The following is a 26,771-nucleotide window of genomic DNA, read 5'->3' as shown; positions in this document are numbered from 1 at the left end:
TGTGTCCTTTGAGTTCAGCTTTTAGAATGTGTTCCTTACTCAGCCGACACCCTCCGCACCTACACATCCACATGTCCACTGTGGCCCTCAGCCTGAGGACCCTGTCCAGCCCTGTGTAGGGTCATGGTGTGGATCAGATCCATGGAACATGACTAAAACAGAAATATAAACTTGTTGCTGATCGTAAAGTATAAATCTGAACGATAGAGACCTTCTGTTGTTAGGTCCTTTTCCACTGAGAGGAATAGCTCAAAGGACAAGGATGTCTTTAGTCCAGGCTCAACCCTATAGGCTCTATCTGTTCAATTAATACAGGAAGAAAGACCCTCTTCCCTTCCATTCTGGGACTCAACAGTGGACAGAGCATTGGTATTGTACATTTCCAATCTTAAGAGAGTAAAACCAGGCTTTTGCATTGACGACTGAGGTACAGGGACAGGAGTGGTCCAAGGTTCTCAAAAAACTGATTTTTTCTCAGACCTCTTCTGTTCTACTATCTGCCCTAGGCTGTGTTGCAGGGAATATTGGTTAGTTTGCTGAACAGAGATGCTGTTCAGCAAAGCTCATGGCATCTCAGATCCCAAGTCTCAGCCAAAGCTCTGCATATCCCTGGCTTCAGGGAACCGGGCCTCCTTCTAAGTGAGGCACTTGGCAAGTTGCCTTTGCTTCTCATGCTGCCCAGTGAAAACTAGGCTCCCTCCTACTTCTACAGGTGTTGCACTATCAGCTGGGAGCACTGACCCGGGCCGGGCAGGCTTATTGGGTAAGCAAGGGGCATCCAGCATGCTCTCTGGTTCTGACCTAGACAGAGGAATCCAAAACAAACCCTTTTTTGCTCCATGGCTGGCTCACTGGCACACGAGCATTTGGCTTGGCTATGCCTTGTGAGAGTGCCTCAGCTAAGGATGTTTCTAGTAGGATCTGCCAATCTTGTCTTGAGTCATCAGTGTGGCAGAGGAGCACAGGGGTGTAGGTGAGAAGTTCTGGAGGCCAAGTGAAGGTGGCAGCTAGCTCAACTTCATAAAGAGAAACAGTGGTTCAGTGACCCTGAGCATTCTGTCTGCAGGAGAGGGAGCTGGCTGGACACCAGTAGCCAACTGAGTACACAAAGGAGGCTGCCTGTCCAGAGAAAGAAGCAAACAGCAGCGGGAGACAGAACCAGTAGGCGGAAATAGACAGATAGGGTAGGGCCAGGAATCAATAATAAGGGTGCCTAAGAGATTCCTACCTCGCACCCGCTCTCCTTGCCCTGAACGCAGTCCTCACTTCAGGCTAGATGTTAGTTAACACAGAAGGAATGGGTGAAAGTATTCAACACTGTGGGGAGAAGCCTTCTAGTTTTTACTCACTTCAAGGAGAAATTGGAGTTGATGAATGAAGCTAACATCTACCTTGTTTGTATAACCAGCTTCCGTACAAGGACACCCAATAACTTACTCAGTGACCTTCTGAACCCTCTGGCAATGTGTTCTTGAGCCCTCCTTTTGTAAACTTATCTCTTAGGAGCTGCCTACAGACTCTGCCCCCCAACCTGTCCATCTCCTGTCCAGCAGTGAGAGGAAAGCAGACAACCTACCTAATTCCACCTCCTCTTCTAGCATCCCTCTTTTAGAAGGAAATACTCTCAGTCAATTATTTTAATATTCCAAGCAAAGTATATATGCATATACGTCTTTATGTTGGGCTCAACTCCATCTCCTAAATGCTTTTTCCTTCAGAAAGCAACGAGGCATATCACTAAGCCCCCAACGGGTTCCTTTTGTGGCTGTTTGGAAATGCTGCAGCCACCTTATGACTATGAGGGGTACTGATTAATACCACGAAGATGGCACAGCAGAAAGAGGGAAGAGTTTTGACGATTCCATGAGCTGCTGGATTCACTGGTGGTGGAAACCACCAACCTCAAGACTTCTTGTTATGTGGAATAAGAAATCTTCCAATTATTAAAGAGAAACAACCCTTCCCCAGCAGAGACCACTTTCACTACAAACTAAACACTTCTTCTTTATCCCCGGCCTACACCATACTGGGACACTGAAATTTGCTTTTGTGTTCTGGCATTGCCAAGCTCCATGGCCATTCCTAGGTCAGAGTCAGGAGAGAGAGGAAGCATGTTGTGTGGCTGGGCTCCAAGTACCCACTTGGCAGGCAGCTGTGTGTCACTCACAGCAGGAACTTCTTGCCTTGCTTCCCACCTCACCCCATCCTCACTTACCCACCATACCATGCACGCTACCTCTCTCCCCTGACATTCACCTGCTTTAGAAGCTTCGTGCCAGATGAAGTTGTTTTTCCATTCCATCTAGCAAAAGCCTGGGCTTGAGATCATTAATGGGGGCCTTCCCAGACCATTTTGTCAGATCTCTAGCATGGAGCCACCCACCTTAAAGCTCAAGATGTCTCAAGGGAAGAGTTATCTGGGGCAAAGACCACTAGTTTTAGAGTACAGAAAGCTTGTCTAAGCTTTGGAAGCTGGACACCCACCAAGGACCTGGGAGGCAATGAGGTGGAAGAGAAAAGAAGGTGACAGGAAGAAAGCGAAGGAGGACAATGGGCCTGGAAGAGAGAGAAGATAAGAGGAGAAAGAAGGATATCAGCTTAGCGTCATGAAGGCAGAGTTGTTGGCTTTCAATCTTAAAAGAATACTGTACTGGAATGGGTTAACGTCATCATCTTTAGCATCCTGGTAGCATTATTCAGTAGTTAATAAATAGAACATTAAACCTCTGCCCGGCTGGCTTTTGGAAAAGGAACCTGAGGGATCCCCAAATCAGCCACTCTTGTAGCTTCCATCTCCAGTTCTTTTAACCCTGGCCAAGATGGCAGTCTTGGACACTTTCTTGCGGTCATAAGCCAGACCGAGGAGAGCCATGCAATCGATGAAGAATGTGGTTAAGTTGACATGCCAGCGGTACTCACTGGTGGAGTAGTCATAGGGGAAGGAGTGGTGGTAGTTGTGGAAGCCCTCACCTGGAACAAAAGCAAGGAGAAAAGTTACGGAACTGCACTGTGGCAGCTGTCTTCCTGATCTTAGCCTACCAGTTACCTAGCAGAGAACCTTGAACCCAGAAGAACTTGCTGTTCATTCATTCATGAATGAATCCAAGTCTCTTCTGCTGTGAACCAGATAGACCCCTAAAAGCAATCTTAAGAAATGACTGGGGAGACCTGGTCATCCATGGCTGTCTCAGAGCTTTAGTGGGAGGAGGACTGGCAGTTTCTCTCAGAGGATAAGATGACTAGAAAGAAACTGCTCTCACTGGGAGCAGCTTTTAGATGGGGAAATTCCCAGAGCTTCATTACATACTGGTCTGAGACCCTAACGGCTCTGTGTATATGTGCATGTTGTTAGGATGGGACAGGAGAGAGCCCAGAATGAAGAACTTTTGCTGTTTTCCACAAAGATGAGGAAAGGCGCACAGCTCCCCCACTGCACTGGTACCACCCCTGAGGGTGGGAGGTGCCCTCAGAACTGGGCAGCAGCAACTGGAAGTCCAAAGAAAGGAAGCCCAGGCCCAGGGTCCTCAGCCACTGCCAGGTCCGAGGGGAATGCTCGGGCTTCTAAATCTTTTGGGCTCGGTCCCTAGTGTGGGAGTGATGATGATAAAACAGAAGCTCTTGGAGGGAATAAGAATCAAAATATTTAGCTAGTCTGTCCCTCTAAGTGCTGAGATTCTGAGATGAGCATTTCACTTTGCTTGGGTGAGGAATACAAAGGAATTCTGGATTCAGGATAATTTCTGTGACAGGTTGAGCTTTGGAAACTCCACAGACAGTGAGTTCTCTCATCCTTGGCAGGGCTTTTCTTTCTGAATCACGTTTAGTAATAACAATACTGACCCTTATGAGGCTGGGGTAAAGCTGGGTAAAGAATAGTTAAAAAAGAGCTTGTTGAGACCTTTGAAGATAAAAGAACCCCAGAATAGTAGTAATGATATTAGTAGCAAGCAAGTGAAGGAAGTCTTGCAGAGTAAATGACACCACCCAGGGCATCTCAAAGTATGTCCTGTCTGTGTGACAACTGATTGTCCACGGTGTGAACTGAGAAGGGTGGGATGACCCCAAGGCTAAAGGTACTGACAGAGGATTACTAATTTTGGCTCTGTGTGAGCAATGGCCAACACTATTGTCATGAGATTTAAAGACAAATCGGACATACACCTAGCCAAGAGAGGGAGAAAAAGAGGAAGGTCAATGGGTGGAAGAGGGACAAGATTTTGCAACTAGGGCAGTGAGAGACAGCTCAAGAAATGCTCAAGGGAGGTCAATTTTGGCAGAGAGAAGATAAGCATGTGACTGTGAGGGAGGTAATTCCAGAAGAAATGTCAAGAAAGCAGCTACAGGAGGACAAAGGGTGAGGTGATAAGGGAGCGGTAGCAGGTATGGAGAAATGAATGACACCTGAGACAAAGTAACATATTGGCAGCCACTTTGAACTGATGGTTATGAAGAGTCTGGAACTGGGGAAGCTCAGTATAGATCCATTTGCAATAAGGGATGTACCTCATTCCAGAAACTTTTGTTTCTATGAAGAAGACTTATCCAGCCTATGTAATTGACTGCAAACATTGTTCACAGGAAGAACATGCACAGTTGGAGAAGGTGCCTGAGAGGAGGGGGGAGATGCATGAAAACTGAAAAGTGATAGGAAAAAATGCCTTTACTACAGAGAGTAAAGATGGTCAGGGTTGAGAATATAAAAAGAAATTTTTAAAGAGAACAAAGTGAATGTTAGGCCATGGTGTGCACAAATATGTGGAACAGTGAGGTTGCCCAAATATACAGAGTGACCAGTAGTACTGATCACTGGTGAGGAAGAAGAGGCCACAGGGTCTCTTTAAGGAAAACTAATTCCAGGCTTTAGCCAAGGTCTATATTTAGTTGATAAGAGTGACAGGGAAAAAATGGAGACAGATGGTAGAACCGTGTTGTCTTAGACTCTGGCTATTGGTCCTGAAATGACAGAAATAAATTCATGAATAGTCAGCATTAGATCAGTGAGCAGGTACTTGTGATCAAACTCACTGCTTTATCGGGGGTTCCATGTTGGAGGGAGCGGAAATTTCTTGCACAAAATAGAAGCGGAAGAGAGGAAAATAAAGAACAAGAGGCAAGAGTGATAGATGGCACTGAAGGGCCACCAACTGCTGGTTCATACTGGCACCACAAGCAGTAAAGTGTTGGGTGCCCTTCAGGTATAGTCTATCTGAATATAGCAAAGAGACACACGAGAAGTGTATTGAATTAAATTACAAGTATTTATTCTACATTTTATATAGCATGCTTACATATAAAACACTAGGCTTAGCAGTCACCCAGATGACCCTCTTCCTCTATTTACAAGTTCCCTGCCCCAAGCAAGACTACAGTCTGGCTCAGAGGTGGCTGGAAAAAGGAAAACCCAAAGGGGCTCCTTATATAAGCATCTGGGGACTGTTTTAGAACCTGGAACCAAAGACACTGCTATTTTTTACCCTTTCCTTTTTATATACGATGTGTTGCCCAACCCTCAAGGGGTGTCTAATAATGTGTTGCCCTTTCGTTTGAGCGGAGAAAACAGATAGAAGGAGGTCATGAAACAGGTTAATCTGGTTTTCCTGGCTCCTAGCCTAATATCCTAACGAGCAGACCACTAGATGTGGTTTTACTGGGAACTGCCGACTTACCCACAGCTCCCAGAGACACCAGGATGTTCTCTCGGGGGTTAATGGTCCTGTCGTAAGGGCGATATCCATAGAGGTGGGCAGCACTGTTCACCAGCCAGGTGGCATTGAGCACAACAGCATATCGCAAGAAAGTCGCAATGTACAAACTGTGTAGGAAAGTTTCACCCCAGACATACCAGGGCACCAGTGTGGGCAGGATGAAGCACATCAACAGGACAGCAGGTTTGTAGTATCTGCATTGGTAGATCACAGGAGAGAGGCCCCTTAGACCTGCCTGACTTTCCCCAGTCGCCGGGTTGGGCTCTCTTTGCTCCTATGAGTACAGTGTGGCAGGAAAGAGAGCAAGAGGGAATGGGGTGGGGAATCTTTTGAGCATGTAGTGTCATTATCTCACTTTTTAGATGAGGTAAAGAGAGGTTGCATGACTTCTCTAGAATCACACCACTAGGAACTGGTGAGGCAAGAGTTGGAAAGCTTGTCTCCTGACTCTAAGCCATTCTTTTTCCTCTAGCATAGTGCCCTGTTAGTAACTAACAGGTGAGGCCTGCATTGCGAACTGATAAGCTGAGTTCTCCTTCGCAGGCTGTTTATCCTTTCTGTCTTTGGGCTACTTTCTCTTTCCCAGCAGTGCTCCGTTGCAGAGTCTATGTTTAGCATCTTGTCTCCATTTCCTGCTCGCCATCCTTGAATCTTTCCTCTGCTTTTCCCTCAGAGGCACACTCGTGTCCCTGATGCCTGCAGGTCTCTGTCCCTCTGGAGGCCCTGTCCCAGTCTTCATTTTCTCATATGTAGACCAGGCTGCTGACATTCCAAGGGAGCTGACACCCAACATCTCTTCCACAGCCAAGTCATACTCTTGTATTATTGCTATCTGCTGCATTCAAGTCCTTTGCGTTCCTGCCACTGCATCCCTAGCAGGGATCCCCATCACCTCCTAACTTGGTGGCCCTGCTCCTCACCTCTTTGGCTCAGTGGTTTCTTTCACGTACTAAGAGTGACCTTTCCAAAGGACACCTTTGACCATGCCACATTCCTGCTTAAGAAACTTTTAATAATATCTCATTCACTATGGAATTAAATCCCAAGTCTGTCCTTAAGACTTTACAAGAGTGGCACCTGTCTCCTTTCTAGTCTTACTTCCTACCACACCCTATACGTCAAGTGAAAGGACTGTTGCTAGAACATGCTTCGTGCTTTAGTGCATTCTGTTCTTTCTGTTTACACCGTCCCTCCCCGCACACACCTGTGGAAATCTCTATCCATCAGTGGATTCCAAAGCTACATTCTTCACAAACCCTTCCCTGCTATTCTCCACTCTGCAGTCTCCCTGCCCTTTGTGCCTGTCCTTGGTACAGAAAACACTTTGCCATGTACCATAGTCATTTGGGTATTTAGCTTATCTGTCCTCTCCCCAATAGGCTACAAACTCCTTGAAGGAAAGGACTGACACATTCATCTTCCTATCTGTGACTGTCCTAGGTCAGGAAAGATTTATTGAATTTAATAGGCTTAACTAAGATAGAAAGAAAGAACAACAGTCTATGGCTGTGGGCCTGTTGGCAGGTAAAAAAACTGGGTTTTAAATTATGATCCTGAGATGCAAATTCAGTAAGTTTCTCAGTGTATGTATATAAGTTCTAGGAGTGAAAAGGGGACCCCAAACACCAGGTGCCCTGCTCCATCACCGCTTCACTCACCTCCTCTGGAACATCACTAGCTTCTCAGCCTTTAAGTCAGACAAGTCTAGCAAACCGCCCTTCTCTTTGACGGCTGGGTGTTTGCGCACAAGCAGCCAACCCACGTGAGAGAAGAAAAAGCCGCGTCGAGAATTGTGGGGATCAGCATCTGTTTCTGAAAACTTGTGGTGGGCGCGGTGATCTCGGGCCCATTCATAAACATCATTCTGGAGAGACAGAGAAGAGGAATGTAGGCCTGAGGAGAGAGACCCTCTGGGGGAATTCCAGTGGACAGGCATCTTTGAGATGTGCTCTCAGCCTAACCTCATAAAATACACAGGAGTCAGCCCTCCAAAGGAGTCACAGCTGCCTCCTCTCTTCCCCCAACTTGCCACTGAAGCTTATATGGAAAAGCAACTTAAAGTCCCAGGACCACATGAATAGGCCTTGAAGGTTACATGGTAGGTAGAATGGAGGTAGATCATACAGAGCTCAGATAGTACATTAGGAGAGTACACAGCAATTTTTCAAGCAAGAAATATTGGAAAAGGTCCTCACAGAGCAGCTAATCCCTGGGCAGGGAGAACATTAGGCGGGCAGCTTTGCGTCCCTGGGTCGCCATTGGTGGATGAAGCTGCCGGGAGCTCCATTCTGAGGCCTTGTCAAGAGACAGCTCATACAACTCAGCAAGGCCAGGCCTGTCAGTCATGGTCTTGACCAATCACGATCTTTTCCAAATGACCTCAGGGCTCCTCTGGGACTCTTTCCATCCCTTCAAGAATGTGTCAGTATCCCTTCCTTCCCGTGGCCCCACAAGGGCAACATCAGGAGCCTTCAAGGTGTAAAGTGCGACGGCAGAGAACTGTGCAGCTGTGGTAAGCACCTGGGATACTGCCATGAGGAAGGGAGCCAATCTGGTTTCCTTCTTTTCTCCTCTTGCTCCCACACCACATGCTCTCTCTTGTCCATGGCTACTGCTTACTGACTGTGAGTTCCCTTTCCCTAATTCCCATCTTCTCTTCTGTAAACTCGCTGCCTCAACAAACAATACTTCGCACCCTGGCAGCCCAAGATAGGATCATAATGTTGGTCTCCCCAACTTCCCAGGGATGCATCTTTTCATCTCTAAGATGTGGATAAGGACAGTACCTAACTCCTAAGACTTGTGAAGGTTTAATGAGGTAATCTATGTCAAAAGCTTAGACTAGTGCCAGGCACATAGCTGGTGCTTTCAAAGTGTTTCCTCTTATTACCTGAGAACCAGAGTTCATGAGTATTTATGTGGAGCCTCAATTTCAATCCCACAGCGGTGGAGTCCTAAGATACTCACTTAAAAGAGTGAATTTATTGTCTGATGCCTTCCCAGGAAAGCAGGGGCAGTGTCTGGCTTACGCACTGTGGTCCTTTATGAGGAGGGGCCACAACAACTAGACTGTGAGATAACAGAGGCCTTTGGGATCAAAAATAATCCTATACACTGAGAGTGTCCTGTCGATCTCCTAGTTCCCTTTCCCAGTACCCACATACTTCGTGGACTTGGGTAGGCCTGCACTGAGGTGGCCGTAAAGAGAGGGGGAAGGGAGGCGCTGGTGGCGGTCCTCTCTGGAGGCTGGCTCCGCCCTTCTGCTCCTGGACCATGGACCGTGTGGAAGACAAAGAGCTGAGCCCAGCTGGCTTCTCACCTGGAAAGCCATCGTGTTGGCAATGATCAGGAAGAAGCGCAGGGGCAGCCGAGCTTTGTAACTGCGGTGACTCCACAGGCGATGTGCTCCCGCTGTGATGCCCAGGGCACTGACCAAATAGTAGGCAAACCCTGCCAGGAGAAGGGGGGAGTTGGAGTCAGGGCTCTGGGAAAGCACTCACATGACGTTCTCCACCGAGTCCACGCGTTCGCTAGGCTTGGGTTGAGGATCGCTTTACCCTGAACTCCATGAATGCCTTGATCTCTTGGGCCTCTTCCAGTTTGAAACATACCATCACTTCCCATCCTTTCAGCCTAGAACTGGAATAAGCTAAGGAGTCCCAGGAACTTCAGAAAGGCAGGACAGTGAGGGGAGCCCTCACCACTCAGCCACTTGTCATTCTCAGTCATGAGAGACACTATTCCAGGTCCTCTGACCTTCAGCTAACCTCCTCCAAGATTGCAAGGACCAGAGACTAATCCTGCAGAGCTTAGGACCCATAAGAAGGGTAGTATTAAAATATTTAACAGCCAGCACAGTCTGGGCACTGTAGAATTTGAGGGATATGGGGTTCTAGGAGCCACTCGGGGCTCAGAACTATGGCTAATTACCAACTGGTACAAAAGCATTCCAATATTTTAGCAGGCAGGGAATTTCAGGGATTTTAGGGGAAAAACCTGCCCTATACCTAAGTCCTGTCAGCACAATGTCTTAAGCTTTGCCAGAGATTTTATATTCTCTGATTTACTGGATACATGAATAGAGTTTAATATCCTCACTTTGCAGTTGAAGAAATAGATGCTCAGAGAGGTTAAGTGTTTACCTATGGTCACATGGATCATAAGAAATGGAGCCATAGTTTGAAATGTGGTTTTCTGCCAACAAGTGGTTCACGTGCCAGCTACACCATCCGCCTCCCCCAACAAGATGCGCACGCGGTTCCTGTGGCTCTCCTTTGCCACATCCCTCTGTCGGGCCATATTCCCTCTGGCAAGGCTAATTCTAGACAATGGTGGGATAAGCTCAAAGCTGTGTGTCAGCAGAGTCACCCCAACACTGTCCTTCCTCACCTTCCTGGAGGCCTGCAGGCTCAGGAGGTGCCAGAGAAAATCTCTAACCTGGCAGTGGGCTGCTGAGCAAACCCCTCTTCCTCTGCTCCAGCTCTGCAGCTCTGGGCAGGGCCTCTGGCCTTGGTGGGGCAGTTACTGTTGACAATGTTTCACTCCGAGGGAAGCAGCTAGAAACAATGGGTCCTCAGTAGCCACAGAACTTACTTGCGGTTGGGGACACCACACACTGTAACAAACTGTCCTATGTTTTTTCCCAGCTACAGATACCAGTTTCCCAAACATCACACACACCCCTGACACCCTACCCCCACCCCATCTCCTCCACCCTATCCTTTCCCTTCTACAGGTGCCAGAGGGGCGCCAGGGAGTCAGAATCGGTCCCAAAGAAAAGTTCTACTTATTGTCTCTCTGAGCTGGGATTAGGGATCCAGATGACCTGCCGGCCTTGAGCCATGTGATGATACCTTCCCAACAGCAGTATCTGTCTGCATCTGTACTAGGAAAATGATAGTTGAGCCACATCCCACCAGTCACCAAGGAGGAAGAAAAACGGCTTTGGGCATGAAAACAGAAGCACTCAGTTCAGAACCAAGGAAGCTACTGGGGCTGTTTCATGCTACAGGCGACCCCGGCAAGTTGACCAAGAAAGCATTAAGGTCCTGGTAGTAACGGGAACTGGGAAAAGAACCCAGGTATTCTGGGGCCCTTTTCTATCAACACCTCTAAGCCTGTCCTTAGAAGGCCTTACATCAGCTGGAGATTCATTCCCTATTAATGTCTGATTGACAGTCAGGCAGCATCTCATAGCTTTGGCTCTAAGAAAGAGACTTGAGAGGTGTTGCCCCTCGGCCCTCAGGGTCACCAGAGATCTCTCTTAAAGATTTCTCTAAGGGCTCTCCTGAGAGGCTCCCAGATTGCGCAGTTAAGAGAAATGCTGGACTCACAACCAGTTGCTAGTTTAACACTGTTCTCAGAGATAAAACCAGAAAAGGCACAGCCAAGCTCTTAAACTCTGAAGGTGGGACCTTTGACCCTTCCCCCACCCTCTTGCTCCTTAGGGCCGAGCTCTGAGCTAAGCCATCCACCACAGGGCCAGGGGCAGGAGAAAAAAAAGTCACTATCTGGTCTCTGTGTGCCACACTTCTCCACCCAAAGGCACAGCACACACCCACAGGCAGGGCACCAAAAAGGGAGCGGGCCCAGCCTTGGTCTGGGGACCGCATTCTGCCCCTGCACTAGCAGCCGAGAGCTAGGAGCAAGCAGCGGGACCGGACTGAGGGTGTCCTGAGGCTGCAAGAGGCTTGCAGGTGACAAAAATACCTGTGAAGACTCCGCTGTTGGGGAGAGGGGGTGGAGAAGAGCCTGTAGTCTCTCCCTGGGGAGGCCTCAGACCTGCTCTTGATTCCTCATGCTACAGGTGAAGCTCTGCTGGGTTCTCAAGGTGCTAGAAGACAGAGGCCCTCTTCCCCTCCCAAATATAAGAGCCCTTACTGATCCACAATGAACTGACTTCCTGAGCCTGGTGGGCCCCAGCAAGGACACACATGTAGCCTAAGGAGCAGGACCTTTCTCATCTGAAAAAAAGTACTGTGTCCCGTTTGTATCTACAGAAACTGAGATCCTGGAAGAGGGCATCTAACCTAGTTGGATTTCTGTCTTGTGGCATGTCTTCCTGTGAGAGGATTTCCCCAAGACAAAACTCTAGGGACCAGATGCCAGCACCTTTACCAAAGAAGTCCTGAGGCAATCAGCTAAAACGTGGCCTACAAGCCCTTCTACATAACTGGCCCCTCCAAGCGCAGCTGTCGGCAAGCAGCCTGCACTCTGGACACTGCTCTGGAAACCCTGAGGTTGTTTTCTGGAAGGGGAGTTCTGGCTCAACACCCTCAGAGAGTGCCAATGGGTGGGGGGGCACCCTGGGTCTTTACAGCTCCCTGTTTTCCCCTTCCCAACTCAAGCTCAGTGGGGCAGAGGTGAAAATGCCCGCAAAGCACTTGTGTATAGCGGGGGCAGGGCCCTGTTATCGGCCCACACCCAGGGATCCCTGAAAGAGCTGAGCTAATGGCAGGACAGGGACAAACAGGGAACTGTCTCCCTCACTGCCACAGCCTCAAGGCCAGCGCTGCTCAGGGCTCTCTACTCTGGCCTGGCCTGGCTGTTCCTGACAAGGAGGGACATGGCATCGGGAGAGAGGGGCTGGAACAGGCCCCATGGGGAATGGGACATGAACCATTCTGCAACGTTTTTTCAGTCTAAGAATATTTTGTTGAGTGTCACAGAGACCTACTTGGAGTCATAGAGCAACACATCTGTGTAACTTGGGTTGTACAAGAGCTTTCTTCATCTTTCTATATAACAAAGGACCCTGGTCAGGCCAAGGGTCAGGGCAAACCTCTCTGTTCTTCCCTCTTCTACTATGCTTTTCCCAGGCAGTTCCTCTTGCTATCCTATGACTGTGCTCAGCATATATCCTGTAGAGCTGAGGCCTAGTCCCATGTTCCCAATGCCTCCCAGGTAGGGGACTTGATTTTGCTGTGGCTGGAAGGGCTGGGACAAGCACTGAGCAAATGACTGAAACAGAAACGCTCTTTCAGGGAAAGCTGACTCTGTCAAGGTCTATTCATTTCAAAGCCTACAGCACGTGGTCTCAGGGCTCCCTCCCCAACACCCATATTCAAAAGCCTACAGAACGGCCACTCCTGCAGCCCAATTCTCCTAGATTCTTTTCCCAGCCCAATCTGCCTCTCAAGCCACCAGAGAAACAGCCTGGAAAACCTGAGCCTGAAATGAGCCTGCTCTCCAGAAGCTCCCACTTTATTAAGGGTGGAGAGAATCTGGGGTCCTGGGTCAGGAGGACAAGGGAACCTCTTACCCCAGACACAGGTGTAGATCTTGCAGGTAGGGATCATGGCAATCCCATAGAGGGCTCCCAAGTGTAGCAGAGACATAAGGATGATGTTTCTCCAAACATACACAATCTTGGGCCTCGGGCCCTCCACATCCTTGTAGCTTGGGTCATAGATGTCATCTTTTAATTCAGGGCGAATGTCTTCTTCCAAGTATAGTGGATTCTTCTCCAGTTTGTTTCCTCCATTCTGCAGGAGCCGGGAGGGAGGCGCTGGGATGGTGGTGGTGGTTGTGTAGGAGCTGGAGATCTGGAAGGGACAGGAAGCGGGGAGAGTCAGGAGAGAGCAGGGGCCACTTCACTCTGTTCAGGCTGGGGGAAGGGGGGAGTTCAGGCAGAGACCCTGACCCAATACCCGAGTTAACTGAGGGCAGGGGTACCCGCCATGGGAGAGAGAAGTCCCCAGGAGCAGTGCAGATAGACTGGCGAGGACGGGTGAAACCTCAAGCTGAAGGGGCAACAGGAAGAAGTAGAACACTCACACCCCTACTTACACACAAAAGAAATCCCACACGCACACATACAGAAAGGTAGGCACGACCGGTATTTCCCTAAAAGCTTAAGAAATAAAAGTTGGGGAACCAAGTCCCCATATTACAATTCTTATTCCCAACAAATTAAAGGCAGTACAACTCGCAAAAAATGGTTATGTCGTCCGCGGAGATCTCCACTCTCCCCTCCCCTATCGAGTCGCCCAGAAGCCCAACAAGCGCCGGCAAACCCGCGGCGGTCTGGGGGCCATTGCTGGGAAGCTCACCTCCTCTTGCAGCAAGTGGGCGGGCATCTGGACTCTCAGATGCTGGGATCACTTTCCCTGGGCTGAGAATGCGGAGTTCAGAACAGCCCGGACAGAGGGTAGACTTCGGTTCCCGAGCCCGCTTTTGCGCCGCGATCCGCCGCGCTGCTCTGGGAAGCCGCCTCTGCGCGGTGCGCGCTGGATGGGTGTCTGGACCCGACCCGCTGTACGTGGAACTCCCCAGGCTGAGGATTTAAAGGCTAGAGCTGGCAGCGGGTCACCACGTCCCCAATTTTCTCTGACCCCTTTTATTCGCTGCCAACAAGGGGCAAAGTGCGCAGAGTTGGCCCGCGGTGGAAGACCCGAATGGGCGGGAGAGGGGAGGAGACAGAGGGCCAAGGCGTGCAGCGAGCAGGAGACGCGAAAACAGGATGCTGCAGACACACCGCGGCTTTGCCGCGGCAGCCCCTGCCCCTGCCCCTGCCTCTGCCCCTGGGGAAATGCTAATGATTATGCAGACTCTGCCGCGTCATTGGCCGAAGGGAATTTGGTGCCACCACGTCCTGCCGTTGCCATTGGCTCGGCGCAATCTGCTGTTCCCTCTGCCGCGAGCTCTCGCTCCCCCTCCCCTCCCTTTCCCCAGCTCGGCTTCTCTTCCACCGGCCGCTGGACCTCTGCCCGGCACCTCGCGGCCTTGGAGGCGCTTGGGAGCGTTCTCTCTGGAAGAGGGAGAGGTCCCGATCCGGGAGTGGGGGGTGGGTACCAGCCCGGAGCTTGGCCCCGGGGCACTTCGCGGATGGATGGGGATTGGGGAAGTTTCACTGCAAACAGTAGGGAAGCCGCGGGGGCGACCACGGCGCACAGCTCTATCCTGTCTCCTGAGACGCGTGGGAAGGGGGTCAGAAGCAAAGGCGCCCGGTAAAGCCCCGCCTCTGTCCCTAGAGAGCGCGAGCGCGGGGGGTGGGGTACTTGGTCCGCGGCGCAACAATGGCTCTGCCCCGCCCACCAGCCACGCGACGCCAAGTAGACCAGCTGAATTCCCGCGGCTGCGGGCGGGCTGCACGGCACACACACGTAGATCCACAGATGTGTGGACCTGCACGCGCGCTCGGGCTTCAGCTGCTAGGCATGCCCAGCAGGGGGGTCGTTCTCCGCCGGCCTCAGTGCGTGATCTCCTCGCGTTGCCCGCGCCTGCGGAACGTGAGCGGGATGTTTTGGAGACTCCTGAGATTGTCAGGTTGGGATTTTGGAATCCCTTCCATGGAAAAAGGCAGGAAGCACGTGCTTTCATCTGGAAGCAGGCAAAAGGCTTTGTATGTGGAACAAGAATAGCTAACAGGTACTAAATTAATACTGCAAGTCATTTGCAAGAATCACTTCATTTAATCCTTACTGTGACCCCAGGAGGTGGGTAGTCCATTTTAACTTAGAAAGATAAGGTTAAGTGAACTACGTACGGAGATGTTAAATAACTCTCCTATGGTCACAGCAGCTGGAGTGGTGGAGTTCAGGGTGGAGCTGGGAGTAGAGCTCAGAAGGTGGTACTAAAGCCCAAACTCTTATTCTCTGCCCAGAACCCTGGGTCCCTGCGATGCTCTCACTTCACTGACCTGACCCTCCTGGGCCTGTGGGAGCCTTGCCACCAGAGGAGGCTGGGAACTATGCATTCTCCTAGGCTCCTTCCACCCCATACCTCCCCAAATACTATTCCAGGACTCTTCCTCTGGGAAGAGGAGAAAATAGTTATATGCTGACTGTTGACTTCTCAGGAATGGAGACACCTGGGATTTCCTGGGAGGAGGACTAAGGAGCGCAATTGTTGACCACTGGTCTCAGGGTCAGGCCAACTCTGGCCAGTCACCAGGCGCCTCCATTCCAGTCCTGGCTCCCTGTCATGTGCAAACATTTTGAATGAGACTGGATGTTTCAGATGTGGACAGCTCGTCTCACGGCTCAGTGCGCCGTGTTCTGCTCTCGTGCTCTCTGCAATATCTCTATCAACAGCGTTATTCAAGGGAGAAAATTCAGGGTTTCTTTAGGGGTGTACCCTTAATGGTAGATGAAAATGGCTCTACTGTTGAGACCAGCTTCCTAGCTTCTTAATTGCCTAAGTACATTTGACTCCTGTTTCCTCCAGAGCCTGGACTTCTGTAGGGACAATCTTCCCTGGAAACTGCACTCCTCACATAGACTCTGGTGGATATTACTGCTGGCCATACTGAGTGCTGGCATTATTACTTAGGCCAGGTGCTAGATCCCCTCCGGACCCAGTGCGTGATCCCCTCGCTATGCCCGCACCTGTGGAACATGAGCTGGATGTTTTGGAGACCCCTGAGATTATCAGGTTGGGATTTTGGAATCCCTTCCATGGAAAAAGGCAGGAAAAAAGCATTTTCTGCCACAGAAAGTGGATGCTTACCAAGACAAAAATGTAGAACTGGGGTCTTGTATTTCTCTCTGAAGACAAGACGCTGCCCTAGAGGGGAACCTTTGGGAGTCTAGGGAAGGTCTGATTAGAGAGAGAGTTTCAGGGAGAGGTGGTTAGAGCCCATCTCATTATGGATGTCTGTAGTAGAGAGGTGACCTGGTTCTCTAGCCTAGGCTTCCTCCCTGGCGTTCATCCAGGGCAGACCACAGGACTCTGAGTGTGTCACAACCAACTTCTTGGAAATGCTCAGAAGCTTGCATATGGCTGCATGGCAGGAGTAATATGGGAAAAGCATGAGCCTTGGAATAAAGAAGCATTAGTGGCAAATTAAAAGTTATAAATAAGCATGTGATCAATATTAGTATACAATAGCATTTATGTATTAAGGTGATAGATATTTAAGTGTATAAGAGGGAAGTACAAAGTCTGCTTGGGAGATGGAGACTGAAGCTGTAAACCTGCTTCTCTGAATAGGGGTACAAGGTGCCATAGCACTTTTAAAATATCATTCTGATTCTTCAACTCAGGTGAACAAGAACAGACTCCTGTGACCGCTTAGGTAGTTAAGGTGTCAATAGTGAGAAGTCACAGATACGGTCTCCCTGTTAGGTGAATCCTCAAGTGTTCCTGCTTCTGGTTCTTACAGGCAAGAAATTGTTCATATTCAGGACAGGGTCGAATCTATGCTTGGAAAAGTTGTCTCATTTACCCCCATTTCTCTGGGTGTCTTGGTACACTGAGCTTGGAGTCATGGGTCCTTTTATCCAACACAGCCAGGTAACAGAAGGACCCAGAGGGTATTTCAATGCAATAGTTTGCCAGAATTGTAATTGTCCCTCAGCCACACCCTTAGGAAATTGTCACTACTTTGGACATGAACATGATGAGAACATAATTTAGATTTGAATGATTCAGCATTTTAGTCTATTTCAGCCACCACTCTAGTCTCCTTTATTAGCATGAAACCCTCAAAGGTGCTTACATTGGAAAGAGAAAGAAAAACTACCTCAAATTCATTGTCTGAGAATATTTTTGTTGTTTTTCCCTGACTGGGAACTTGTTAGCTTTTGAACAAAAGAAACTTCCATTCCTCCATTCCTGAGGCCCTGGTCACACTCCATTCCTGAGGCCCTGGTCACACCGCTCAAGCGACAATAGTCAAACCAACACACTCACTTGGATTCTAAGCTTGTTCTTGGTTAAAGGGCCCTAGTGCAGCAAAAGGAACAAATTGTCCCAACAGTTATGACAGCAAAAAGTTACCAGCCTTTATATGTAAAGGGCTCATACAGACTGATAAACTTAAAATGAGTAAGTTTACTCTGTGACCAATAGTGAATTAAAAACCTTAATACATTATTTAATATTCACAACAGTTTTGCAAAACAAGTATTAACCCCATTTTAACAATAAGGAAATTAAAGTTCACAGAACAAAGTAAACTGCCCAAGGATAGTGAAATTCAAAATGATAAAGGAGCTCAGGAACTGAAGATGCACTTCAAAACAGAAAACATACAGATGGCAAAGAAACACTTGAAATATGTTAAACTTCACTAATTATTCCAATTAAAAAAATAATGCTATGTAATCCATCACTTCCAAAGACTTGACAATATTCAGTATGAGGGAGAACAAGAAGAGACAAGCATCTTCTGAAATTCCTGGTAGAAGGATAAATTGATTCACATATTCACCACAGTATTATTTATAATATTAAAGATAATGTTATGAAACAATATTACAAAAACTAAACTGTGATGCAGCTTTACGCAGCCCACACCAATAAAACTATTGTTAAGGAAGCATTTTAATGGCATGGGAAAACGTTCCTGTGTGATCTCAACTATGTAAAACTACATACAATGTAGCACGCAGGTAAAAAAGTATTAGGCTGAGATCCAGGTTCTGAAATTCACTGAGACACCTGCTAACCTTGAAAGATAAGAAGAAGTAAAAACTGTCATTATTTACAGAAGACATATTGTGTATATGGAATTCCTATGGAGTTCACCTAAAAAATAAAATTGTAAGTGAAGTTAGAAAGGTCAATGATACAAAGTCAATATAAAAATTATTCCTTTCTATATACTAATAAAGAACAATTGGAAAATAAGGTTTAAAATATACTCTGAAATAGCATCAAAAATATCACATACAATGGAATAAACCTAACAAATGTTTGCAGGATCTCTATACTGGAAATCACAAAACATTGTAGAGAGTAATTTAAAAATCATTGTAAAAATGGAGATATACTCTATTCACTGATAGGAAGACGCACTGCTAATCTATAGACTGATTCCTATAAAAATCCAACAGGTGCCTCTGAGGAAACAGACAAGCTGTTTCTAAAATTTAAGTGGAAATATGAAGGGCCTAGAATGAACGAATCAATCTTCAAAATGAAACAAAGTTGAAGGAATTAAACCATTTTATTTCAGGTCTTACTATAAAGCTAGAGTAGTCAAGACTGTGTGTTGTTAGCAAAAGTAGAGACAAATAGATCAATGGAACAAATTAGAAATTTCAGAAATACACCTACATATACATGGTTAACTGATTTTTTACAAATTTCCCAGACCAATACAGTGTGGAGGGACAAAGTTCTCTACTAATATTGCTGGAATAATGGGATGTCCATATAGAATAAATGAACCTTAATCTCTAGCTTACTCTATACACAAAAATTAATTTGAGAGGGATCAGAGAGCTAAGCTAACTCACAACTATAAAGCTTCTATGTGAAACCACAGGAAAATATCTTTGCGTCCTTGAGGTAGGCAAAGATTCTTTGGACAGAACACAAAAAGCAATAATCAAAGAAAAAAATGGATAAATTAGCCTTTATGACAATAAAAATGTTCTGTTATCAAAAAGAACTATTAGGAAAAAAGACAAGCCAGAGAATGGGAATATATATCAGCACATAAAAAGATAAACAACCTATAAAAAAAATTGACAAAACATTTGAAGAGACATTTCACAAAGAAGATATAAAAATGACCAATGCACATGAAATATTGCTCAACATCACTAGTCTCAGATATGACACCCAAGGTGTAGACAACAAAAGAAAAAAATAGGTCATTCAGACTTAATCAAAACTTAAGATTTTTGTTCTTCAGAGGATATTACCCACAAAGTGAAAAGACAATGCATAGAGTGGAGAAATGTTTGTATATCATTATCTTTTAGGAGACTTATATCTAGAACATACAAAGAACTCTTATGACTGAATAATAAAAAGACATAACCCAATTAAAAAATAGACAGTTCTCCAAAGAAGATCACAAATGGCCTATCAGCACAGGAAATATGCTCGACATCATTCGCCATCAGGGAAATGCAAGTCAAAACCAAAATGAGATACTTCATACCCACGAGGATGGCTATATTAAAAAAGACAGATAATATCAAGTGCCGGTGAGGATATGGAGAAATTGGAACCCTCATTCGCTGCCGCTGGGAATGTAAAATGGTGCAGCCACGTTTTGAAAACTGGCAGCTCCTCAAAGGTTAACCATTACCATCTGATACAAAAGTTCCACTGACAGGTATATGCCCAAGAGAATCGAAAACATATGTCCACACAAAAACTTAGACACAAATATTCATAGCAGCATTGTTCATAATAGCCCCAAAGTGGAAACAACCCAAATGCCTGTCAACTGACTAATGGATAATGATGTATTTTTGCAAAGAATATGATTTGGCAATAAAGAAGAATGAAGTCTTGGTACATGCCCCAACGTAAAGGAACCTTGAAAATATAATGCTAAGTCAGAGAAACCACTGACAAAGGGCTACGTCTTGTGTGATCCCATTTATATGAATGGTCAGAATAGGGAAATCTGTAGAAATGGAAGTAGGTAGTGCTTGTCTAAGGCTTGGAAAGAGTAATAGGGACTTTGGGGGTTATTGTTCCTGAATGCAGGGTTTTTTGGGGGAGACCTAATGAAAATGTTCTAAAGTTGATTGTGCAGATGGATCCACACCTTTGTGAAATACTGAAAGCCACTGAATTGTATGATTTAAATAGATAAATTGTACGGTATGTAAATTATAGCTCAATAAAGCTGTTTTTAAGAAACATTACAATGAGATACTGCTACACACTTATTAGAATGACCAAGTTTAAAAAGGCTGAGGACCCTAAATGCTGGTGAGCATGTGCAACAACTGACACTCATACATTTGCTGGCGGAAGCATGAAATGGTACAGCTCCTTTGGAAAGCTGGCAGTTTCTCAGAATGTTAAACGTTTATCTACTCTAAGATCCAGTAATTCCACTCCTAGGAATTTCCTCAAGTGAGATGAAAAACCCATGTCTACAAAAAAGACTGTACAAGAAAACTCATTGCAGCATCATTCATTACAGCCTCACATGCGAAACATCCCCAAAGTTTGCCAATAGGAAGATAGATAAACAATTTATGGACATAGACACTGCAAATACATGGAACTGTATTTGTATGATTCACAAAAACATGCTCCCCAAAGGAGTCACACGCTGAAAGTACATACTGACTGAATCCCTTTCTGTGAAATCCAGTAACAGGAAAACGAATCTATAGTGGGAGAGGTCAGAATGTGATTGACCCAGACTGGGGTGTTAGATTTGGAAAGGGGCCCAAGGGAAAATTTTGGTCATTGAAATGATCTTTATCTTGTTTTGGGTGCAAGTTACCTGAGTTTATGCAATTGTCAAGATTCACCAAACTGAACACTTAGGATCTGCACATTTTATTGTACAGTAATTATTATGTTGAAACATAGTTAGGAAGGATTGTGAATGACTGTGAGCCCAGGAAAGGGGTCCTAACATTTGCTTCATCATTCATTCACTTATTCAAAATATAGTAAATATTAATTGAGGTCCAACTACAGAGGAGGTACTCTTCTGGGTGCTGAGGGTTCTAGTAAACAGACTCCTTATTCTTGCCTTCATGGAGCTCACATTCTGGTGGGAGGGACAATTAACAAAATAAACACAATAATATCAGGTGCAGAAAAAAAGGATAAAGGTATTTAGAATAAACGGTTCTACTAAATGCAGGAACTTTGGAGATTCTGGGCTTCATGTTTGCTAAGAGGAACACAAAAATTGTTTGCTTGTTTTGTAAATTGCTGTGCACCTGCCACATAAGCCTGGTGCTCCAGTGTTTGTGCCTAACGACTTCCTAGTCGAGTTCCCACTTGGCTATGACTCTTCAGGCACCCCTTTGGGGCACAAATGTAATCAGGACTTGCTGTCTCGGTGTCCAGGGCTGGGCCCAGAATTGGCAGAATGTCTGTCAGGTGAGAATATTTCTAGATTGCAGGTAGTTGCAGAGGACTGCCTAAGGGGCCTGAGGCTGGCGTCTCATCCCTCCCTTCCTGCCCTTTGCTAGGGGTAAGGATCTTTCTGAGGAATTCTGGGCCTGACCTCTTATTTGATTTTGCTTCCCATCGGAGTCCTGGTGGCTGAACTCTCTCCAGCACCTGCACTGTTGCATTTATCTGACCTTTGTCTCACCTGAGGAACACCTGATGGGAGGGAGGACAGTTCAGAGGCCTCCTCTGCCTCTTCCTACTGCAGAGAGGAGAAGATGTTGCTTGTCCTGTCAAATTTTCCTCCACCCTCAAAGAAAGGACATGCCCCCAGGAAGGCACTGTCAAGTGAAATGAGGGAGAGTGCTTGCCTGCTGAATGTGGAGACTCTTCTCAGAGTGGCAGCAACCCTTCCCTTCCACTACCTTGGTGGGGAGGCCTCCCTTTAATGAGCTTACCTTCCCAAGCCGGCTGAGCAGCCCAGCCAGAGGCCAGTAGGCTTCCCTGGGAAACAGTGGCCTTCCTGGAAGGGCAGTCCTCCTGGGGTGGGGAGGTGGGGGTTGAGTAGCCCAACCCCAGAGCTTCCCTGGGTTTTCAGGAAGACGCAGACTTGCAGCGGTGGGGGTGAGGGGGTCATTACTTCTCCCCTTTTCCTCTCCTGTGGCTGTGAGTCACTCTTGGCTGCAAAATCAGCTGCTCCGTCTGTCAAGACAGTCCCTCTGTTGGCCCCCGTGACCTGGGTAAGGGTTTTGAAATGTGTGGGCGCACTCTGCTGGGCCCTGCTTCCTGGACCCATGGGGAAGACCCCAGAGTCCTGGGCATTAGCACACTGACTGCATTGCTTCTTGGTTGACCAAAGTCACACCCTTTGTAGATTTCAGTTTCTTTCCCTATGTCACAGTAGGCAGGAGGTGACACAGTAGCTGACCATGCTGGGGAAATAAGATGACACTTAGGAGGATGGTATGTAAGATTCCTGAGCCTGTTTCTTCCCAGCTTCATATCTGCCCCTCTCAATTATCATACTCTTTCAATGCTTATGCCTTGGTTTCTCTTCCTTGAAATGGGACAAGCAGACCTAATTTATTGTGCATTTCCCTTGCAAGTGGGAAGTCAACATAACTAGCTCTGGCCTTCCAGGGTTTGGGGAAAAGGATGAGGGCCCCTGGGATAGGCTTTCTGCACATGAGTGACCTCTAGCCCAGGAAATCATGTGATTCTCACCAATGCTTATAATGACATGGACAGGTCCCAGCACTGGGGACAGTTTTGGCCTCCCTGTTTTGTTTTCTTGACACCTTTAGGGAGAGGGAGCTTGAACATGCAGGCCTTGGGTTTTTTATATGGCACATTAGGCTGCAGAAAGAAGAAGAGAGATGGAAGTGCAGCTTACTGTGTGCCTGTAACTGTCCCCAGCCAGATGCCAAAGGGGATAGGTAGGGAGAAAGTTCATGGATCTTCATACAACCTGGACAGCCCACTTGGCATTTCCTGCTTTTTACCCTTCTAGGCTCCCTGTAAGGAGAGGCCTGCCCTATCCATAAGGCTCTGACCCCAGGGAGGTAAGGCTTACAGAAGGCCTGGCTATGAGCCCCAGAGCGGCTCAGGGACCTCAGGACTGTCTCCTGTCCCAGATGCTCTCCAGCTCTGTCCTTCTCACTTCTCCTGCCTCCCTCTTTTACACTTTTTAGTCCAGATCTAAGCCCAACATTGGGTGTACATAAGGAAAGATAATACATTCCCTTGACCTAAGGCTCTGCTCTGTGAGTGACAGAACTAGTCCCACCTCCTCCCAATGACTGACATGGGTTGGACCCAAGCCACTGCCATTTCCATTGGGCCAGATCCTGAGATCAGAGTGTCAGCTTGTTCAAATAAACAAGCACACTGAGACAAGCTATGAGCCAACCAGCCCCATGGACCTGTCCACGCTGCCCACGGCATCAGGACAAGGGTCACAGCTGCCCAGACTGTCCTTACACCTGGACCACAGGTTCTCCCATAGGACAGGGGCTATGCCAAGAATGGAGGGACACCAGCTCCTGCATGTGGCCCAGTGTTTGCCCCAGCCCATTCTCCATGCCAACAGGAGGCAGCAGACAGCCAGGAGAGATCATGTGAGCAGACCCCTCCCCTGCCCAGAGGAGAGGGAATCAGGCTGGTCTGCCCTTCTGGAGCCTGTCTCAGCACCACTGGTTTCCAGAGGAGATTGAGCGAATCAGGGGATGATGAGTACACTGGTTCACTCATGCAGCAAACACTGATGGAACACCACACGGTTCCAGTCCCAGTGGGAAGTGCTGAGGTCATAAGGAGCTCCTGACGTTGGGGAGCTCACCATAGTGGAGGAGAGCCTTATAACTCTGGATGAAGGAGCTTAGCACAGGGTGCTAGGGAGTCCAGCTGAGAGGTGCACACCAGACCATCTTGGGAGAATCAGGAAAGACTTCCTGGAGAAGGCAATGCTAAATCCCAAGGGCCATGAAGGATGGATGTGGAGAAGGGCAGTTGAGTTTGGAGGCCCTGAAGAGGGAAAAAGATTCTGCACCAACTCTCTGCTCACTAGGACCCACAAACCTGGCTCCTACTGGCCTCAGGCCAGAGAGACATGCCATGGATCTGCTGAGTGACCCTAGAGGAGAGGAGACTGGTGCCCTTGTCCAGCCAGCTCCCTGTGTCACCAGAGTGTATCCTCACTACCTGCCTCTGTAGCCCTCCTCCCCCAGGTTCTCCGCTGTCAAGCACAGGACAACAAGAGTGCATATGGCGTGCACACACGCATGCTTGTGTGTGCAGGTGTGAGCACCAGCAGAGAAGCCTCTGCCAGGTTGTTATGACCTATGGGACCTGGGGTTATGTCTCCTGATCAGATAGATTGGGAACAGTTAATGTGTTTGGGCAAAGTGACCTGAGGACTCTCAGCCTGGGTGGTGACACTTGGGGACAAAGATCACAGGCCCAGAGCCAGTCTGGAGATTTCTGTGGTGGCCTGACTCCCTGCAGGCCATCTTCCCCAGCCTGGGAAAGCAGCCCACCCCTGAAAATCCATCTAAGATGGACAGCAGGGAGGACAGACAGGTACAGGCCCTGCCCCTCCAACCACACATAAATGAGTGAAAGGAAAATCTTTCTTGCCCTGACTCTGCTCTGAACCAAACTGGGAGAGGAGGCAGCCGTCCAGCTGTGCTCTTGTGCTGGGAGAGGTACACCCCATTTTGCATACAGTGCCCCAACAGAGGTTTCAAGTATCTGCCAGAATTCCGAACCAGCGCGTCCCTCTCTCATAAATGAAAGGTATGGGACCTTAGCCATTCCTAGCTTTTCACTTCCTGCCTCTTGTTTCTCTCCCTCCCTCTTTCCCTCCCTACCTGCTGTTCCCTGCAGACCCCTGCCTGAGCTTCCCTGCCCCCAAAAGGCAAGCTTTCCCCAGTCCATCTAGCCTCAGCCCAGGGGGTGCACAGACAGGCTGCTCTTTCTGGCCTTCCCTTTGCCCAACAGTAACCTCTTCCACAGCTGACATCCTCTTTGCTTGGCATTGACACGGCAGCTGAGCAGGGCACAGCAGCACTGCAAGATCCAGAGAGCTGTAGGCGTCCCAAGCCAAGGTTCCCTCTGTGCCCGCCCCTACTCCAAGCCTTGCCCGGCCAAGTCCTGCTGCTCTCCCTGTCCCTCCCTCTGGGCCAGTGTCCCCACCTGGGGAATGCATGCTGCCCTGAGGCTTCCTTGTGCCCAGTGGAAAGTCAGCCTCTGCTGTGGGGAAGAATGGAGCCAGAGTTCTGGTCCTGCCCCTGGGGAGCTCACAGATTTCAAAGAAACAGGACAAAGCACAACAGCCAACTGGGCAGGATAGTATCTGGTGAGGGTCAAGTGTCACCATACCACACTGAGTGGAGTACAGGTTCAGGGAAGGGAGGGGCCCCTCCTAATAGAGGTGCCCTTACCTTAAAACTGGTTAAAGGAAGATGAGGGTCTTGAAACATCCGTCTAACTTTTTTTTTTAGTGTGTACTGTGCTGGGTGCTTTGACAGTTTATAAGTATTTATCACATATTTAACTTTATTTTGCTCAGAAGAGTTGTGCCAGCCTGGGGCTATGGGGTAGGGGATGATATGGTGGGACTATATGAGGTACACCTGCTGGGTGTGTGGTAGGCACTTCAAAGATTTTTTGTCTAGCAGGTAGTTCTTTCCAAGCACAGAACAAACTTGCTAAGCAGAGAATGAAAGGAAGTGGATGGATCCTGCTCCTCCTCTGCCCTCCCATACCCGCCACTGCCCTCAAGGTCCCATCCTGGCTCCGTGACCCCTGGAACCTAGGTTCCTGGCTCCTGGGCAAGTTGTAGCCTGCCAGGCCCTCTGGTCATGTAGACATGGCTTCGTCCTGCTCCACTCCCCAACCCCACCTCTCTTCTCCATCTCTCCCTGCCCAAGAGGGAAAAGGGAAAATCCCACGTGTGCCACAGCTTCACCTTAGACATCTGTGGTGTAAAATAATGTAATCCTGGTGATTTTCAGATTACTTCTGTGCTGCTCCCATACCAAGGGATGGCTGGATTCACTTTCAAAACACAGGTATTTGCTTCTTTTTCCCTAGGGGACTGTGGATTTGCAGTGTCACCTGGCCCAGACATGCTCCTGCAGAATCCTTGGTTTCCCTATGTCCTCCTTTCAAGCAGCAGCCCAGGGAGCCAACTATCTTCATCCCAAATGTGTCTTTCCCTGACAACCAGCCAGAGGGAAAGAAGCCAAACCCAGAGCTCCATGCCCAGAGTGACCCTCAGCCCCCGGAGTGCTCAGGGCTGCCCAAGGGGCTACTGACCCGGTCAGTTCCTGTCATGCAAGGCACCCAGCAGTCTTTCCCCCAACACCCCCCTTACCAAGCCTCTGCTTTCCTTAGATACATGCCAACTTCTTCTTCTTGCTCCCCTCCACTCCCCGCAAGAGCTACGTGGTGCCCTGGACCACCTGGCAAAGCTATGGCTGCCTTATCATGTACTTGGCCTTGGCTGAGGCGAGGACCATACCTCTGACTCAGTGCCAGGGGAGGGTCATCTGGGACAGCAGGATCACAGGAAAGGGATGGGGACTTGATACTGGCCAGCTGGCTTCCTGCCAGAGCAGGCTGGCTCCTGGGCCTGTGGGTCAAGGCTAAAGCCAGCACCCAACTAAATCCCATTACCTCCTTCAAGTTTCAGTCAAGAAGGTGGGTTTATTATCAAGAAGGAGCCAAAGGCAGAGGCATGGAAAAGGTAGGGCTTGCTTGGGAGGGTGCATGTACCTGGCTGGATTCCTCCAG

General features: G+C 48.1%; 2 protein-coding genes across 2 annotated transcripts; one reads left to right on the top strand and one right to left on the bottom strand.

Annotated features, from left to right (window-relative positions):
- Positions 1-665: 665 nt before the first annotated feature.
- SCD (stearoyl-CoA desaturase) lies at positions 666-14,173 on the bottom strand. The gene is made up of 6 exons (XM_036898599.2): positions 13,757-14,173; positions 12,967-13,249; positions 9,025-9,155; positions 7,364-7,569; positions 5,667-5,899; positions 666-2,970 (listed from the first exon to the last, which is right to left on the bottom strand). The coding sequence occupies exons 1-6, from the start codon at positions 13,781-13,783 to the stop codon at positions 2,771-2,773; spliced, it is 1,080 nt and encodes a 359-aa protein (XP_036754494.2). The 5' UTR covers positions 13,784-14,173; the 3' UTR covers positions 666-2,770.
- LOC130684479 (uncharacterized) lies at positions 13,938-15,070 on the top strand. The gene is made up of 2 exons (XM_057505384.1): positions 13,938-14,490; positions 14,745-15,070. The coding sequence occupies exons 1-2, from the start codon at positions 13,938-13,940 to the stop codon at positions 15,065-15,067; spliced, it is 876 nt and encodes a 291-aa protein (XP_057361367.1). The 3' UTR covers positions 15,068-15,070.
- The last annotated feature ends 11,701 nt before the right edge of the window (positions 15,071-26,771 follow it).

The sequence above is a fragment of the Manis pentadactyla genome, chromosome 8 (assembly GCF_030020395.1).
Source record: "Manis pentadactyla isolate mManPen7 chromosome 8, mManPen7.hap1, whole genome shotgun sequence".
NCBI classification, from domain to species: domain Eukaryota; kingdom Metazoa; phylum Chordata; class Mammalia; order Pholidota; family Manidae; genus Manis; species Manis pentadactyla.
Note: the sequence above shows the minus strand (reverse complement) of the source record. Positions and strands in the feature narration are given on the sequence as shown.